The sequence below is a fragment of the Leptosomus discolor genome, chromosome 12 (genome assembly GCF_034619465.1).
Source record: "Leptosomus discolor isolate bLepDis1 chromosome 12, bLepDis1.hap2, whole genome shotgun sequence".
In the NCBI taxonomy this organism is placed as follows: domain Eukaryota; kingdom Metazoa; phylum Chordata; class Aves; order Leptosomiformes; family Leptosomidae; genus Leptosomus; species Leptosomus discolor.
Window position 1 is genome coordinate 17,832,140 of NC_141402.1, and position 20,017 is coordinate 17,852,156.

Genomic DNA, 20,017 nt, shown 5'->3' on the forward strand with positions numbered 1-20,017 from the left:
GATGTATAAAAGTGGAAACAAATTCTTCAAGTTTTGAAATCACAACCAAGGCTAAAGGTCACAGCATGTATTTCACTGCGGAGGGGCTGGCGCTGATTCAAGAACTGACACACGCCAACACCGCTGCTCCCCAAGGGGGCCAGGCCATTTTCAAAGATGGGCGGAGGGACGTGAACGTACCAGCCACTGATAAATCGCTACCTGGGACACGTATCCACTGGCCAGCACACCAAGAATGGCCTAACACCATGATATTAATGACTAGCACGCAGACAAGACCTAGAAATTCATATGAAAGCTTTGGGGGACACCTAGGACGAAGCAAAAACCTATTTGGCAATGCTTAACAGATGACAGAAACTTCAAAGACGCAACCATCACTTTTGGTAAGTAGCTGCAGTCCTTTATTATCATGATATTTTTATTTTTTTTTTACTTCGTTGCATCCTACTTGTCTAATTAGAATTACTTTTGCTATTTCATTTGTGTATGTCCTCACATTTATCTAAAGCTGTTGCTGTACACGGTTACACTGCGGCGTCTAACGCCAGCGGCAGCTCAGACACGTCACACGCATTTACTACTTTGACAAAACAGCAACAAATACAATATCTTATGGACTCCACATTTATCATGGAAATGATCAGGGGAAAAAAAAAAAAAAAGCATGGCTACCGCAGGCTCTCATCTTCGGCAAGATCATAGGAGCCTGCCAAAAAAAATAGCAAGTTTTAATACGTATACCAGAGCAGGTATTTTCACCTCAAGCCGTCTGCTTGCGCCGAGGGACAGGCTCATTTTTGTACTCCTTGGAGGAAAAAATAAAATAAAATTTGCCCCAAATGAAATTGCAGAGGAAACTGCAAAAAGTCTTACTTTGTTTTCTACTGGGTGTTTTTTGTTTTTGTTTTGGGTTTTTTTTGTGTGTGTTTTTTCATGCCTCTCAGAAGCACTTACCTTACAGCAGCAGCCACAAAACCTACAATTGCTTAGCAGCAGATTGAGGCTTTCTGGAGCCAAACCATTTGTTCCATGTTTGTATGCTGCAAAATACAATAGAAACCCTATTCCAACCTGGGACTTCTAGGCGCTACTGCAATGCCAGTAATACAATAAATCACTAACTTTTGCCTTTTACTTACAGCCCCTTGAAGCAGGTGAAAGGCCCGATGACTTATTTCCCTGCTGTTAGCCATCCAGTCTCCAGCACAGATTAGATTTTATTCAGACAATGCTACTGTACTGCTTGGGCGGAGAAGTGGAGCCGTGATTAGATAAGAACCAGGTACAGGTGGTTGTACTCACCTTTGGAAGTACACAGTACAGGCTCCCACTCTTCGGGAAGACAACTTTTTGGTCGTGGTGGTGTGTTTGGGGTTTTTTCCCCCCTCTACAAATCTATTTTCTAGATAGCCAAAGAGAAATCAGAGAGAAACATGAAAGAAGGAATATGTCTGAGTGCCTGAAACAGAGTATATGATGGGAAAAAAATCCTGTAACTTCATACAAAAACCTGGTTAACTCTTAGATAGCACAGAAGGCAAACATGGCTATCGGATCAGATTAACCAGCCAGGAAAATGTACTATTTAAAAAAAAAATTATGACAAGGAGCAGTGAGCAGGGCAGGAAGGGAGGGAGAAAACAACTGTTTAAATATCACCATTTCTCACCAGGACACATCATTTCAGTGTAAGGTTTTATAAGAATGAACATGAACACCCAGTAATACCGGAATGTATCCATCTTCCTCCAGCTTTTACATTAACAGAAGCCTTTCTGTATAGGCAAGATTTATCGATACATCAAACTACACCATTAAACAGATACAAAGGTCATAGAGGTATCTGAGGATTGTTCAGTTTGGAATGAACAGACCCAGTTTCCCAAGTCCTGCAGTGTGTGACAAGGCTCCTTCATTTTTCTTTGAGGAGTGGGGAAGATGATTAGCACGTGTCTAAGCTGAAGACTTTATTTTAAACCTTTTAAGCTTTTGTTACCAATAAAATACCCAATTCACTTCAACCAACCAACCCACCCCAAGAAAACACAACGAAAAAAGGCGTGGGATGCAGATGGGTCTCTGAACAACGAGAAACAGCCGCCCATCAAAACTTCAACCCCAACCTAATTTTAAAAGGCTTCTCTGGAACTTTTGTGGCAGTTTTCTTGGTTTGTTTTCAGCAACGAATTCCATCCTGAAGCACACTTCTGATTTCAGATGTCTTCTGTTGAGCGTCCTGTCTTGGCCTCAGACTCTGCAGGCAAAGGACAACTTCCCTACAGAAGCGAGTGCAGGCTCTTCTCTAAAACCAGCTTCTAATCAGGATTTTACAAGACAAAGAACACCAGAAACCCAGACTGCTCCGTGTCTTGGGCTTCCCTGCGATCCCAGTCGGTTTGTCTGCCTGCCATGGTCTCAGCCTTTCCGTGCATCACCACGACTCCTTCGACCAGGCACTCCGCTTTTTGAAGACACTTACGTCAATGGAAACAGACTCAAAAAGCCTGACAACACAATTCACTGCTTTCCGCTTCTTTACTGGTCTGAAATGGCTCCATAGGTGTCAAAACCCCAGCAAACGCCAGCACAAGCGAGTACTCGTAACTGAGGACGAGGTGATGGGACCGCCGAGTTTCATCAGTCTATGCCAATATGCAGGCAGCCACAGATACACAGAGGTTTTGCTTTTTCAAATTAGCGTTTCAGGTTTTAAATTAAGATGAAACACTTTTGCATCCAGCACCAGCCTCCAGAAGAAATGATCAGAAGAGAAGAAAATAATTTTGCAGTAAAACTATGAAGTTGTTTCTTTTACTTAGGTTAAGTTTGGTTCTGCTCAGGTGCGCATGTTTAAGGTGGGACACCAGCTTGGCCAAAATACTTTTCCAGCTTGTTTGGACACTGACTGCTAGGTCACAGTTGAAGTCAGAAATAAAGTGTCTTTCACCAACTTCTCCAGTTGTTTTAAAATCAGTTAAGCCCGTAATTGCAATGAAAAACAGGAGGTAGATAAACTACTGCTTTTTAAGTTATGAAATTACATTACCTTCAGTCGATCTTTTGTTCCTTGCTATAAGCCTTATATTGAAATTCAGTTTCTCTCTAAACCACATTTAGCAGAACAGAGATCGCCACTGTGTAAGCCAGATCATGAAAATTATTTGATTTTAAAATAAAATTGACAATGTTATTTTCCATTAATGTTACCAAGCCTCTACATCAAATGAAAATATTCACATAAATATTTGTGAGTATATTTCCAATTTGCAGTCCAGCCCACCTACATTATAAACCAAGTCCTTTTACATTCACAACTGAAGCACTTTCTCATACCTTGAGCTCAGTTCATAACTCCAGGCATATTTTTCTGAAAGGCTGACAACTTTGCAAGGACTTTAAACAAGGAATTGCAGAAATTCAGCATCTCCTTACTTGAGATACTGGCTTCAAACAATTAAAAGATAATACCTGACTCAGAACAATATGCATCATTTGAGTTTACGCAGCTGAGACTGAGGAGGTCTCAAAAACTCAGGAGGTCCAAGGTATTATAAATCCTTTATAGCACTGATTTTCTTCTCCAACAAATCACAAAACATCGGGGTAGGAAAGGGAAGACCCTTAAGCAATCAGGAGAGCAAACTAATAACAGATTTAAAGTTTGTCTCTTCGGATGCCCGCACACATGCAGGGTGTTTATGTTACGCCCTAGAGATTATAAACACCCAACCAGAGCAGTCTGAAAACAGGACTCAAAATGGAAAGTCAGAAGAAAAATGCACAAACACAACACACATGAAATTTAACTTTTATTTTTCTGTTGATAAAACCCAAAGATCCCTCACAGCAGCAGCAGATGCGGAAGTTACCTGCAGAAACGATACCTCCTCTTAATCCGTTTGCACACCCGATATGCCAAGTGTGTAGGGACTGCATATAACACAGTACAGGCACTGCTCAGTAGTAACAGAGATCAAGTTCCCTGGAATATTTTAATCCATCCGTTCCTTACAGGGTTTTCATAGTATTAAAGATGACTTATTAACAAGTTGTCTGTTTATTGGCAATTTTTGTTGTTGCAATTTAAAAAACTTTATTAAATTCTACACGTACAATTTATATGCCCAGATGTACCTCCCCACACTTTGTAGTAGCTGATAAACCGTACCGAAATGCTACAATTCAGAACGAAAATGTGACTCCATTTAGCAGCTCTAGCTGCACTAGAGTAAATATTTCCGTAGAGTAACAAAACACACCTCTTTGTTCAGTAACACAAGGGAGACAGGTTTAAAATGCACATTTCTATCTTGTATCCAGACCTTTCTTGAATGAATATATATATATATTTATATATAGCTCTAAACCAAACCTCTACTATTTTACAATTAAATTAAAACACATCCACAACTGGTCTAACTAGTGATTTTGGTCTCAATACTTTAAACATTAGTTGCTCCATAAAAATAAACAGTTCAACAACATGGTTGTACCAGTAACATGAGGCCTTTTGAAGGAGGCCTATGACACCCATCAACCACGCAATTCAGTGCTCAACATCATCTAACTGATAAACATTTATACTGCATTTTCAAACTATCAGTATCTTTAAAATCCACGTTTCTCTTTGCAGGCTTACCATGCTTACGGACATGCAGGAAGCAACCACATTTCTCACTTGCCTATAGCAACCACATTTTTTCTTTTCCAATAGATCAACTGACAAAGCACAAGCTTCATGCTGTCACTTCTAGACCGCTAACCTTTTCCTTTCTTTCACATACCGAACTATTTCACAACGGATCATACCGCCCCACGTGAAAAGAGCAGGGATTAGCCACAGAGCAAGAACTGCACTTTTCAGTTTAAGCTTCTAAGAATCAGATTACTAACAGTCCATTGGGATGCACTCGTAGCTGCCATACAAGGGAACAGACATCCAGTAGACAATCAAGTTAAATTCTAGATATATACCAAAAGGTGAAGCTTAAAAAACTAAACGAAAAACAACCCTAAAACCTAAACTACACAAGTACAGCCTCAAACCTGGTAGATTCCAAGCAGCAGACTGCTGTCCAGAAATTTCCTTTCAGAACAGCTCACAAGAACTGTGCCACCATCAACTGCCCTTGAGATAAGACACGAATCGCTTACAGCTGGAGATTCCTTATCACCACCACAGCACCGTTCCACATGAAGTTTTATAGCAACGGTGATGGAGTTGTTCTGTAGTACCAACAAGAATCCTCCCAGTCAGCAGCAGTCAGTAATAAAACCCCGGACAAGTTCACATGTCACGGCAACCTGGCCTCAGAACATTCTGCTCTTATAAATGCAATAATCAATAATTTAGGTACTAACTATTCCAAGACCAATACAGCCAGTCGGTAGATAAGACTACAACCGAACATACTAAAACCACAACAGGTATGACAATTAAGGTGAATATTTCTTTTAAACAGGCAGAAAGTCAGGGAAACATCTGGAATTCTTTTGCACTACATTAATATATCTTCTGTTTCTGAATATAAAAATACATCTAGAGTCAAGCCAGAACTGCATACACCATTACATTTTTCTCCTTAACTGCTCTAAAATTAGTACAAAATAATATAAGTCACAGGAATGATTGCTGCAAATTTGTAAGTGTTGGCTATTACAAAATCATTATATGAGAACACCAACCGTAAATTATTTACAAGTGAGGTAATTAATTTCCAGAGTAATGAATTGCAATTTAGTAGAAGTGTAAAAATAATGTACTCACCAAAACATTAAAAAATCTGGTATTATTATCAGCTACACAGTAGATCATGATTAGGTTTTGTAGCTGATATAGAACATATTCTTAAGAAAAGTGCCAAAATACTGCTACATAAGAATCTTTTTTTCCAAAATTCAGCAAAAAACCCTGTTGATTCTAAGTTAAACAATGACAAAAAAAAAAATCACCAGGAAAAAAGGGACACCAATGGTACAAGTATGTCTTATTAAATGCTTTTGAAAAATTTGTAAATTCACTTTCATGCTTAAATGTCTGACACGAGACTTATTTAAAAAAATAATCAATAGAAATATCAACATATACACTTTTTCAGGGTATCTTAGGCCATTTTAAAAGTACACATTCCTCAAACTGTGAGCCACAGGGAGACGAAAACATTCTAAAAATGGCTGGACCGCCGAGGGCTGTTGTGATCAGTGGCACAAAGTCCTGCTGGGTGCCAGTCACTACTGATGCACCCCAGGGGTCTGCGCTGGGGTCCCAACTGTTCAACGTTTTCCTTAACACGGGTGACGGGCCAGAGCACCCTCAGCGACCCATTCAAAGGGACCCCGGGAGGCAGGAGAAATGGGCAAAGAAGAATCTCATCAAGTTCAGCAAAGGGAAGTGCAAAGCCCTACACCTGGGGAGGAATAAGCCCCTGCACCAGTACAGGCTGGGGGCCAACCAGCTGCAAGGCAGCCTTGCTGGGAGCGACACCGAGCTGACCACAAGCCACCACGTGCCCCAGCAGCCTCCTGGGCTGCATTAGGAGGGAACTGCCAGCAAGTTGAGGGAGATGATTCTTCCCCTCTGCTCAGCCCCGGTGAGACACAGCTCAAGTGCTGGGTCCAGTTTTGGGCTCCCCAGTTCAATACAGACACGGACGTACAAGAGCGAGTCCAGTGAAGGGCCACAAAGGTGATTAAGTGATTGGAGCATGACAGACAGACAAGAAGCTGAGAGAACTGGGATTGTCTAGCCTGGAGAAGAGAAGCCTCAGGGGTGATCCTACCAACACCTGTAAATGCCTGATAGGGAGGAGTACAAAAAGAGCCAGACTCTTCTCAGGAGCATCCAGTGACCGGACAAGAGGCAACGGGCACAAATGGAAATACAGAAAGTTCTGTTTAAACATAAGAATGGACCTTTGTAGTGTGAGGGAGATCGAAACACTAGAACAGGTTGCCCAGAGATCTTCTGGAGTCTCCATCCTTGGAGATGCTCAAAGACCCAGCCTGTCAGTCCTGAGCAACCTGCTCTAGCTAACCCTCCTCTAAGCAGGGTTTAGATGGTCTTGGGTTAGATGGTCTCCAGGAGTCCCTCCAACGTCAGTCATTCTGTGATTCTATGAAAAGGACAGGGTCTTTTGTAGCCCAGGCATTGGATCAACTGAGTCACAAAGCAAACTATAAAACGCAAATGGAATATATTTTCTCTTTAAGTTATTGCATACAACGTTAATTTTGCTGCCTGCGTTTTGCCGATCTCATTTTTTCAAATCTCGACTCCATTTCTTCCAGGACCTTTGGTGTGTATCGCACAACTAATTTAACCTTTCCTTGAGCTGCCTTCAGCAGTTCTACTGCTTTTTCATGGTGTTCACCTTCGACACTCTGCAAAGCATAAAGCATTAAGTATAGTATTAGTAAAGCTACACACTGAAAACATTTTTTTTTCCATTTTTTGTACAAATTCTATGTAATAAAATATTGAAGTATTCTAGTTTGAAGACTGCACAAGGACATCACCCAAGTTCAGGATTTATTCTTCAGCAAATCAATAAGAGGTGATGATAAACATACTAATTAGCATTAACAAGAGTAGAGCAAAACTTTTGGTTAGGTTTATGCTGAACAATTAAATTCTGTATTTACATACAGTAAGTAAAACAAGGATAACATTGGGCAATTATGAAACTACACTTAAAAATCAACACCTTCAGGAGGATGCTTATTTAAAATTCAAGATTGTTTTTCTTCTTTCAGCATGCATTTTAAATTCAGTAGTCACCCTCAATTTGCCTAAGAAGTTGCCACAGACAACTGCAAGATAGCTGCCGCCTTGCTGTGACCCTGTGCGATGACAAGGCAAAGCAGTGCACACGGGGCACCTGCAATACAGCAGCTAACATGCAGCGTGCCGCTTCTTCGGGCTCCACACGTCTCAGGAAATGCAAAGTATTCAAGTTCATTTCCTCTAAACCGATTAAGAACAGCCTAATCCAACTCAGTAAGAACAGAATAAAAACACTTCCCTTTAAAACAGCTCTCAGAATTTATCAGGGTTATATTGGATTCATCTAATTACAGATTTTAAGCAACAATTCTCAACAACTGCATCCAAATATACATTCCTGGACAGCATACATTTTATCAGCAAAACTTATTTCTCCCAAACTTATCAAACACAACAATGGGACTACCCCAAGCCTACCTCCCACTGGTGCTATTAGAAGCTAGAAGGCAGGTGATGTACCTGTTGATTGGAGGGTTTCCCCGTTACTATAAAGTTACTTACAGAAAGAAAGACAACAGTTAAAAAAACCCAAGTTATTTCTCTTCTATCAGACTTAAGACAACACATACATTTGAATGTTTTCATCTGTGTTATTCAAGTGGATGTGTAGGCTGTTCTGTTTAAAACTGGTAATAAAAGGTTTGTAAAGTTGTATGTTTAACTCTATCAAAATTCTGGAGCACACTCAAAATCTCCCAGCTGGAAAAAAAAAAAAACAAACTCATTTTAAGGCACGTTCACTGCAGTCTTGGCAGTGGCCATTTTTTATTTTAATTATTAAGTTAGAAATTACAACTACAAGAAAATGCCTGTCATATATATTGATGACAGGATTCCATCTGCAGAGAAGGTGATGACTCTGAGGCCACGCTGGCATTCTCAACTGTACCCTTAACGGCTCGCTCTAGTCACACGTGTGCACGCGCACACCCCCAGTCAGCGTTAGTTGCACCAACCGCCTGATGATCAGGTGCAGCTTTGGGTGGAGTGGTGGTTTTGTTTTCTTTAAGAGGGTCTGTGGGTGAGGAAGGCCTCATCTGAAGACAGTCCCACAATTGTCCTTCAATGCTTCAAAATAACAGGAAGGCTAGGCCAAGGACAGTTGTGTCACTACGGCCATGATTCCTCCTACATCTCCTGAAAAGGACAGCTGGACTGCCACGTAATAGTTAGGAGCCAAATATGTCAGAGACCTGTGCTAGCAGGGACTTCCCAGAGTACAGACACCGAGTAGGTCTCTCTTCCTTTCATGTGTCAAAAAAACCCACTCAGGTTAAAGAGCACAGGATTCAGTTTGACCCTCGGACTTAAAATAAAATTGGATTTGCAGATCTAATGATGACAACATTATTTTTAAGCTAGCGTACAGCTTCTCCATAAACAAAAGCAAGGGTTATAGAGCATTTACATGCATTTGACTAGCAGCTGCCTTAAGTCAAAGCCCGTCCGTAGCCCCCTCTTTTCAGTCACCCTGTGTTTTGCTTTTTGTGTTGTAACTCTTCAGAAGAAGATACTTATTAAAAATAAATATCCACAACAGCACTTTATACATACACTCCTTAAAATACGCTAAAAGGCCTCTGTTTTTGAAGCTCAGTACACGTAAGTGGAAGCAAAAAAAATACCATACAACTGAAGATAACACCACCTTGTAGTTCCATCTTATCATAACTTCCATTATGCAGTAGCATTTTTGTTCGGATAAGGAGAATCAGGTCAGTCTAACGCACCATACCATAATTTACTACTTACCTTAGAAGGTGCAGAAGACTATAGAAGTTAAAATCTGCACCATGAAACTTGGATGAAGAAGGAAGCCGTAATGGCATTTATTACTTCACAAAATAACACTTTGACTAGCTTTATACAACCCCTCAGAATCTGAAATGCTGACATAAATAGTACAGTTCCCAGCTGAGACAGATAACCAAAGCATAACCCTAGAGCTCTCAACGCACACAACTCTGTAGAAACCTAGGCAAGTGGTTCCAAGTTGTTCTTGCACAGACAAAAAGAAACTTTTTTGCCAAGATTAAAACACAACACCGAGCTTGTGCCATGTATATTCTCCGTATGCCCCCAAGTGGAAACAAGCAGTTACTGCTACATCAAGTGAAAAGAATTCCTACCACTCCGTTTACAGAAAGCAGCTGGTCTCCACGTTTCAGGCCTCCATGTCTATCAGCTATACCGCCAGGGATAATTCGAGAGATATAGATTGGAGAATTTTGTTCTTTGCCTCCCATAATGTTGAATCCAAGACCTTCTTCCGTTTTGGGAAGTTCAACCACTCTGGGATGGGAATGACCTTCACTAGCAGCAAAGGCAGCTACGGTGGCCTGTAAGAAACAAGATTTTCCTATTTATAAGAAATTAAATATAGACCCCTTAGCTAGACAAAGTGAGCAGCCTGAAAAAGTATTTTTATCTCAAAGTACTTAAATATTAAGAGAAATGAGATTAATTCCCTAGATACGAACACTAGCATGAACAATTTAGAACTCCATGAATAAAACGGAAGAAACTTAAAAATAACAAGTCTTTTGTTACACATTTTAATAACCTATTAAGCATATCCATTTTATCAGACATCTAGATAATATCCTTCTGCATTTTAAATAATCTTCTGCTTCTAGAGCAACAAACTACCGTACTTTACACAAGTTACAGTTTGGCTTTTACCTTTGCTGTTGCATTAGCTCTAACTTCTGGGCTACTGCTGATATCCACAGTTTCGTATACATGTTCATACACCTTTAGAGACAAAACAGTTTAAGTATGGGGAAAAATGATATTTTTCTGCGTAGATAATATAACAAAATATCAGGTACGACTCAAAAATGTGTAAATTAAAAAGTACAACCCCAATTCTCTCAGCCTGTTCTCCCAGGGGAGGTGCTCCAGCCCCCTGAACATCTTTGTGGCCTCCTCTGGACTCACCTGAGCAGGTCTGTGTCTGTCTTGTGCTGGGGGCCCCAAAGCTGGACGCAGCCCTGCAGGGGGGGCCTCACCAGAGCAGAGCACAGGGGAAGAATCCCCTCCCTCAACCTGCTGGCCACGCTGCTTTGGATGCAGCCCAGGATGCAGTTGGCTTTCTGAGCTGCAAGCACACATTGCTGGGTCATGTTGAGCTTCTTGTCAACCAACACCCCCAAGTCCTTCTCCCCAGGGCTGCTCTCCATCCACTCATCCCCCAGCCTGTATCTGTGCTTGGGATTGCCCCAACCCAGGTGCAGGACCTCACACTGGGCCTTGCTGAACTGCATGAGGTTTGCACGGACCCACCTCTCCAGCCTGTCAGGGTCCCTCTGGATGGCCTCCCTCCCCTCCAGCGTGTCAGCCGCACCACCCAGCTTGGTGTCATTGCCAAACTTGCTGAGGGCGCACTCAGTCCCACTGTCCATGTCTCTGACAAAGACGTCAAACAGTGCTGGTCCTGATACCCTGGGGAACACCACTTGTCACTGGTCTCCACTTGGACATGGAGCCGTTGACTGTGACTCTTTGAGTGTGACCATCCAGCCACTTCCTTATCTACCGAGTGGTCCATCCGTCAAATCCATGTCTCTCCAATTTAGAGACAAAGACGTCATTAAGAGCTACAAACAGATCTTTTAACTCACTCCAGGTGTTATTGTTAGTAGTAGCACCAACAGCAATAGCAGGGCACATTCAATCACCCCAAAATCTCCAAAGCAGTATCTGGAATGAAGATGAGGTGGTGCAAGGCTCCACCTCAAGGTGCTGTGGATTTGGCTTAAAAGAAACAGAGGTAATTAGTACTCTGTCCATTCTCACATTTCAAGAGGATAACAGCCTGCTAGCTGCCAGTAAACAACCTCTAAAAGGTGATTTGCTCCTGAGCCATTATTCGATACACCTATGCTATCCCAAATATTTTCTTTTGTACTTTAAAAAATAAGTCCTGTCCTATTAAGCTCTGTAAGTCAAATCCAGCTTTTAGAAAGAAAAAAAACCTCAGAGTTTTGCACCGAACACAAAAACAAAGGAGTAAAGCATACTGGTTTTTAACTCAAGGCAACTGCTTACGTCACATTAACTTACCTCCCTTACAGCATTACAGAATTCACTTTGAAGGACCCTTTGCAAAGCCTGTAGCTTTTGTGGTGGCACTTCTCCACTTCTCTGTAATTTTTCCAGCAATTCAATTGCTCTGCAGATGTCTATAGAAAAATAAAGCATTAGTAATAAAGAATGCCTGAGGAAACTCAAGTTTGGTTTGGTTTTTTTTTTTTTTTTTTAAATTAAGGGAGTAGTCTGTGTGCATGTGTGTGCACTTTATACACCTTAAAATTATGTATTAGTTTAATTTCCCCCATAAAACTAGGTATCTAGAAAACATGACAATAAAACAGTGTACTTGCAGACTATTTTTAGGGTGACTCAACCCTGTAAAATATCTGGAGGTATCACTGCCATACGGATAGTACAAAGACAATCTGATTTTTCCTTAAAGCTTAAGTCGGACTGAAATATTTCACTGATACATACACTGTCAACATCTCATACTTATGCTTCGTAATTTATCTACTGCATGGATAACATTTTGCTAAAACCAGCTAGAATATCATCAAATACGCTAACATTCCTTTCACGTTCAAAAAATTAGTTCAGCGAGATTATGCTCAGTACTTTCCCTACAACAGGGCTGAGAACTGGCCTCCCCCCCCCAACTGCTTAGAAAAACAACCAAACACCTTTTGATATTCTCAACTGAGAAAGAACATCTCTGCAGTCTAGAATCCTGAACCCCAAACCTCTTTGCTCCAAGCTCATAGAAATGTGTTCCTAAGAATTCAAGTTGTCCATGTTCTCAGAAACGCAGATGCTACTTTGTGAAACTGAACTCCCTGTGAAGGATTTGATTCCAGACCAGTATGACCCAAGACAGGCAGCAAACATGACATCAAACGCTGCGTGACATGCTCCTGGCAGCTCTACAAGAGCAGAACACGTTCATAGCCCTCATTTGTATTTTAAGAGTGTTACATTAGTGATGATTCTGAATCACGCAAGTCCTTGAACAGAACAGTCTCTCAGAAAAGCAGATAGAAAGGATTACCTTCATTACCACAAAGGCAAAGAAGCAGTGATTAATCTTCTACATAAATAAGGCACAGATTATTTTAGAAAAGGATGAAGTCTGGGACACTGCTACATCCCAGATACATTACTTCCTTTTTTCTGTAATTAACCTTTAGGCAATCGTTTTTCATGTCAAGGCACATCTACTCAATGGCATCATGTCAGCACAGAAGATGTGCAATAGCCACAAACTTCTCCTAAAGGCCAAGTGTAAGAAGAGAGAATTTACGTAACAAGATGAAAACACAGTGGGGTGTATGTTCTGACATTAAGGTGAAGTGCACTGACAAGAGAGACAACTCACAGTGATGTTCTGTCCACTTCTGCGAATTATCAGACACACACATCTTACCGACTACTCCACTGAGATCAGGTGGTGCAGTCAACTAAACAAGGTACAACTTAACCTCACAGACTGGTCATCCATGGAGTGGAAACAAATCCTTCACAGAGCATCATCCAGGTATTATGACTACAGCCACAAGACATGAATTATTTCAGATGAGAGTTAAGGTTTCTACATGCCATGAGAACTTGGTGGGTTTTGGCAAGCATTTCCAAGCTTTACAAGCACCACTTATCTAAAGGAAAGAAATATCAAAACCTAAATTTTAGCTATTACTAATCCCAAGCCTACAGAGAACTCATTTCACACAGGCATGCATATTTGCTATTTGTACAGTTAGAAAATGAAAAAATGCTTCTACAGCTTTTAATTTCCTAACACACATTTTGTACTTCATTTAACATACGAAATAGCTGGTAAATTAAAGAGATTCTAGATGTGATTGTTTATTAATCTTTCAATCTTTTTATGAAGCAAAATCACCAGCATTCTTAGTAATCCTTGGGTTCAGCAACAGCAGTACAAATTATCCTAATTTCATGAAGTCTTGCACTGCACAGCTCGAAGTACAATGATCAGCAGACGGCAATAGCAGCACTTCCAATCCTCCAACACTCCATATATTCATTAAAAGCCTAATAAGTACGTAAACTACAATACAGCTATCATGTAAACACTTGCAGATGTTTGCAGACAACGACTGTCACGCACATGAAGGGTACAGTTCTACACGGCCGTTCTCAAGCCTGTGGTCCATGAACCGTGTTAAGCCGTAGGGCGCACGACCCTGTTATCTAACAGTCTGAGGAGGACACCGCAGGAAATTTTAAAGGGTGACAGCCATCTACCGATCCAAAGAGTAGCTGCAAAAATGAAGACTCCAGAAATCCATTTCTCCTCTTTTTTGACCTCCGTGTTTCATCAGTAAACTAGATATATTCCCTACCCGGATCTCCTAACAGACAAGTTGTTCAACCACGTCGCATTTTATACCCTAAGGTAAAACTGGCTAGTTCGAGAACCAGCTGCGTCTTTCATAAAGCACAGGTTTAGAGCACAGAATCAGCTTGTCAAAAAGTGACTGGGATACACTGAACTGGATTCCTTTTAGATGAAACTAAAGCAGAAGATGCCCTTTAATAAAAAAGGGCTTTCGGATCAAAGGACCAAGCTGCTGCTGCAAGGTAAAAACCCAAAGCAGACCAACACAACGTGAAAGCTGGGTCCTCAGCGCTCTACAGATCTCCTTTTACCGCACTGCGCCCCTTGCTCACGTAGATACCAGCTATAGACCCCACTACCAGGGCACTTTTTCCCCAACAGGGTTTTGTTTTACCCTGCTGACAGGACCCTGTTATACCAGTCCAGAAAGGAACTAAGCGTAACTTTCCCCTGCTGAACCGCATTAGGCACAATTAGTCAAAAGCTGAAGATTCAATGTCTCCCCGGCAATACTGCTCTGGAAAGGAACCAGTTTGGCTGGGAATAAGTGCCAAAACATGCACCTTTCATTTGCAAGAAAAGATTGTCAGCTGCTCTGCTGATGTAGTTCGCTTCCTCCTGAACTACTGCTCGGGATATGCTCAGCTGAAAGCTGTCTTCCTCACAATATTAACACTACGGTTTAGCCAACTGGTCAGCACCAGAGACTGAAATAACAGAACTGTTTCAGTGATGTATTTCAACAAGGATCAATGTAGAAAAACTCCAGAGGTAGGTGATTAAAAAAACCCATAAAACCCATTGTAAAATGGAATCCACACATAACTAATATGGATTTTCTTTAAACCTTTTCATCCTTTGTATATCAGTTGCCTGTTCTTCAAAAGTCACCTTTTGTGACCATAACATACTAGATTGAAGTCCAGAAAGATACACTGAAACTAAAAGAATGTGGAAAAAAAGCCAGCAAGATGCCACCACTCCAAGCATATGTGTGAACAAATCACAGAAAGAGGAAAAATGCAGCATCCTCATAGATACTCCTCATTAACCACCTCTGCTGCTTATGTTCAAACAGCCTGGATTCCCAAGGTGTATGTAGACTCATCACACACCACCACCAAACCATATGAATAACTTCAAAACGTTAAATCCCTGCCATCCAGTGAATCTGGGTGGTGGTGTTTGCAATGCAGCTTGGAGGAGAGAACAGACGGGGAGAAGTTTCAGTTGCCCTGATGGTAAGCATATGGTAACCATTTCAAATCAGCCCCTTTTCTACACTATTCTCTCTTTTCTTATGCTATATGCCAACATTAATGATGTTCACTTTCAAGCTGATGATTCACCATCAGGTTATCTGCAGTCAACCCCATTCAATCAACAAAGGTTATTTATTTCTGTAAATAAAGATCTTGCTTTTGTAGGTCCATTATACTGTGCTCCCTTTTTCGTCTTTTCTTAAAAAGACCAATATGTGGGAAGACTAAATAGCTCCTTTGTCCCACTGATCCCTAAATAACCCTGCAGATTTGTTTGTTTAATGGTTAGAGCATAGTGGCAGGGTAATGAGGTGGAGAAGGACGCCGACTGAGGTTTAACTCCACAGACCTACCGAGAGCAACTAATCCACTGCCAAAGCAGCTGCCCTAGTTAACAAGCTTTGGAGTAGGGAGAGTAGATGAGCTGAGGAGTGGGAAGTGAAATCCTTACGTAAGTCACTATTTACAGGCCTTCTCTCACCCATTACAAGTGGTTCACTTGTGGAATGGGAAGGAGTAAGGCCAATTGAAAAAATGAATTCTGTGGGAGGTAACACGCGGTAGCACCGACCACAATAAAGGGGGTACAGACAGTGTCTTATGCATCTACAAAAAAGCACCTAGCACTATGAGCAAAGGTGGCGGTCCCATGGGAATGGCAGCAGGAAACCAGTCAGCTCCTCCAACCACCAACACTCCACCGAATTGTTTTCCTTTTCAAACCAGGATGTCTCATTCTCAGTATTATTTTCCCATTCAAATTGCATTTTCCAATCCCCATTTTCCCAAATACACACTAATAAACCAACAATATATATTGTTATAGAAGTAAGTGTTCAGCGAGCTATTGTGGACCTTTCACTGCTCTGAAGAACCACCCTGAAAGAAGTTTATCACGAAGCTTTCTCAAAAGCCCTGGATAAAAGACACAAACGTACTAAGGAAAAAATACCCGACTGGGTTTTGTATTTTATCTGTTTCTCTACTAATTCTAGAAATGCACTGTACAGTATTAACGATACAAATTAAGCCTATCAACTGGAAAATCGGTATGAAAACATAGATGTAAAAGGGTGACAGAGTTGAGCAGAGCCATGAACAAGTGTAGAGGGACCCCTGCACGTGTCGGTTGCCTTCTATAAAAACCCACTAAATTATTACTGCTAAGAAACAGCCTAACAGATTGAACGGAAAGCTAAGAATTCAGTTGCGTTCAAGAGTTACGTCTTCCCAGGAAAGAAACAGAAATAAGGAGTTCGCAGATCGAATAAAGAGCTGGCAGAAGCGCTGACCCGAGTGAAGGCCCAGCAGACACGTCTACAGAAGGTCCGGGGCGAGCGCACCCACGGAAACCCAGCCACGGGCTGAAACGCGAGGCAAACCGCCGCGGGCTGCACAAGGACCAGCCGAAGAAGCAAGGCCACCGGCACACGGAAAGCACCAGAAGCGAAGGAAAACATTTTCTCAGCAGGTACCGCACGGCTGCCCTCCGGCTGTCCCCGGGGGGAGAGGAGCCGCTCGGTGCCCTGCGGCGGCCCGGAGAGGGCGGTACCGCCGCCGCTGCCCGCTCTCGCCTCCTCCGCCGCCGCGGCACGGCGCTCCCCGAGGCCTCAGGCCGCCGGGACGGCGAAGGCCGCCCCAGGGGCTCGGGCCAGACCCGCGGCAACGCGCTCCGGGGCCCAGCCCGGCCCGGCCCGGGCGGCAGCGCCCGTCCCTCGGCCGCAGTCGCGCTCACCTCGCTCCAGCCGCACCGGCTCGCCCAGCGCCGCCATCTTCTCCTCGCTGCGGCCCGGACGGGAAGTGACGCGCGCTACCGGAAAAGCCGCGGGGGGGGGGGGGGGGGGGGGGGGCGGTGCCGGTGCCGGTGCCGACGGCGGGGGCCGTGCCCGCGGGGGCGACATGGCGGCGCCGGTGGGGCGCGGGGTTGCGGGCGCAGTCACGGCGTGCGGCTCCCGCGTGGGTGGCGCGGGGGCCGTTGCAGTGCGCCCTCGGGCGTGCGAAGGAGCGCGGGCGGCGCGGAGCCGCAGCGGGCCCGTGCGGAGGCGCCATCCGCCTCCCGCCCCTCGGTGTCCCGGGACGTGGTTCCCGCCCCTCGGTGTCCCGGGACGTGGTTCCTGTCGGCTCCGTGCCCCCCCAGCTCCCGGCCAAAATGATGGCAGGTTCGCTGGAAGATGCACTCTACTTTTTTTCTTTTTTTTTTGTGTTCCCTCCCCCCCCCCTCAACATTACCGAGGGCTCTTCACACGGTAAAAACACAACACAGGGAGCGGGTAACTTTCCGTTCACCCTGAGTGCCCCTGGAGATGGAATGTATGCATCAATGTTGTTGTTCTGCCTGTCTGAAATGTGAAGCATGTGCTTTACATTTCTTGTTTGGTATAAATTTAATCTGTGTGGTGTGAACGTACTGCACTTGGCTACCGTATCAAATCGGTGTAGGTATGACGTGCCCTGGGAGGCTTTTTCTGGAAAAGGAGACTACTTCAGGGCATGTATTTCTACATTCTGAATTTATTCTGAGGGTATAACCCGCCATGTTCAGCTTTGATTTTGTCTGCGATGGGTATGTTTTGCCTTGAAAGAGAATAGTTCTCCGCAGGTCTCATAGTGTCGCCTAACGTGACAGTGATGTACTCCCTCCTTTCTGTGATTCATTTGAATGCCAGTTCCTCTCAGTTTGAAGGATGCTGCGTGTGCGCTGCAACGAAAAGGTCATATGAATGGAATTTTGCAGGTGAACCAAATTAAATCCTCACAGACTAGTTTCCAGCAAGAAAAAGTGTTTTAGCAGCTGGAACTGTAGAATGTTTCTGGAATAAAATCCAGATGTTTCTATCATAGTGGTGCAGGAACTACCATTCACTTACAAGTGATTGAAACTTTAAATAGCCTCCTCTGACTTTGGACAGATGAGCCTATGGAGAAAAATGAGTGTTCAGCAATATTTAATAAATCTTAAGATTTTTCCAAAAGATGTGTAATAAAAATACGTGTTTAAACATACCTTTAGAGTAGCATTATTCTGACTTCAGTAAAGCCTCAAGATTCAGAAGTTAAAGCAGCTGCTTTAACTTTCCTGTAGACCCAGTGAATTGGACAGTGACATTATGAAAATAAGAAAATCTGAAAACCAATTTTTATGTAGTGCTTCCACTGTCTACTTCATAGCACTGTCCAATTTAAACCGTATTGCTCCAAGTATTTGCACTGATTTGTAACTGCAGAAAAAAGCGCAACAACAGAATTTGGGTTTCTAATTTGTGATCTGTGAAGAGTGGTGATAACGTAATAGTTATTCGGTTCTGTTTGTTCTTTGTTTCCAAAAGGGAACTTACTTTCTCTGATTATCTTTTATTTGAGAAAGCTAGGGTTTTTTACACCAGAAGTTCTGTGGGTAGCAGAAACACTAGTGGGGTTATAATCTTAGAAAAGAATGGAAAAGAAGCAGCAAAGCGACCACTTACTCTGGGGTTTGCTTTTTTGTAGCACCTATGGAACTCAACCAACTATCTGAGAGAGAGAAGACTTTGGTATAAAATTTGACATTGCTGTCCATTTTAATAAAAAACCTGAAAGTTGGCCTGCACGCCTTTTCTGCGTCCTCCAGAAGATCCAAAGAATGACAGGCTTGATATTCCAGGGGAAGAAGTGGAATGCCAGTCCAGGACCACAATAGAGGGAAGGAAAATAAGACTACAGGTTATATAGAAGAAGAAAAAGCACGCAGGTTTCCTGTGTGACCTGCTGTAGGGGAAGCTGCTTTAGCGGGGGGCTGGAGTAGATGATCTCCAGAGGTCCCTTCCAACCCCTGCCATTCTGTGATTCTCTGACACCCATTTGCGTTTTCCTTTCTGAGGTGACATGGAAGCGCGCTGCTGTATTTTTTCAGGACAGCCAGATTTTTGCAGTGGTGTCTTAAGTTACAAAGCCAAGCATTGCTACGGCAGAGGTATTTTAGTACGCTTTTTGTCTTCAAAACCAAGAAATGTATTTGAATGAAAGAAATAGCCACTGTGTAAGTCAGAAGTCTAATCCCACTAGAAGGGAATGAACTGCCGAGCTATATTTTTCTCAAGAAAAAGTCAAAGCATAGGTGGATACTGACAGATTCAGTATTAGGATGAGAGACTGTGCCATCATAGTCAGGAAATCCCTATCCTGGTAAGCGTTTGGAGGAAAAACATGTCCCAGAAGCGACTCCAAAGAGCGGGGGGTGCTCCTCCTGAATGCCTAGGTATATGTATTTATACAGCAGTGGCTGAGAAGCATGAAAGGTCTAAGCATTAAACTTCAATTGATGTGTTTTGCTAACTAGAATGAAATTATTAATTCAGACCCACTGTCTGTGTCACACAAACTTGTGACATTTTTACCAGAGTTACTTTACTTATATCTTCATGGATGAACTAGCCTGGGTGTTACCAGCTGCACTTCAATGCCACATGTATTGGTGCTTTATGCTGTACTGTATGGCAGCAGGACTTCTGGGAGCAAGCACATCCTGCAGGCTTTTGTGTGTGCAGCGACACTCTAGAGGTATTTTTGAAGGATTTTCAATAATCAAGTGATGCACTC

The 20,017-nt window shown here is 42.7% G+C and overlaps 1 protein-coding gene across 2 annotated transcripts; it reads right to left on the bottom strand.

The window, feature by feature from the left end:
* Positions 1–3,799: 3,799 nt before the first annotated feature.
* Positions 3,800–17,219, bottom strand: LIN7C (lin-7 cell polarity scaffold C). Of its 2 annotated transcripts, XM_086472152.1 has the most exons (6): positions 17,178–17,219; positions 11,852–11,970; positions 10,469–10,540; positions 9,916–10,125; positions 8,459–8,485; positions 3,800–7,389 (listed from the first exon to the last, which is right to left on the bottom strand). In XM_086472152.1, exons 1-6 carry the CDS (start codon positions 17,212–17,214, stop codon positions 7,228–7,230), a joined length of 627 nt encoding a protein of 208 aa, XP_086328278.1. In that variant the 5' UTR covers positions 17,215–17,219; the 3' UTR covers positions 3,800–7,227. The 2 variants fall into 2 exon arrangements, with proteins under 2 accessions (XP_086328278.1, XP_086328277.1); XM_086472151.1 differs by lacking the exon at positions 8,459–8,485 and having other exon boundaries at positions 3,800–7,383.
* Positions 17,220–20,017: the final 2,798 nt, after the last annotated feature.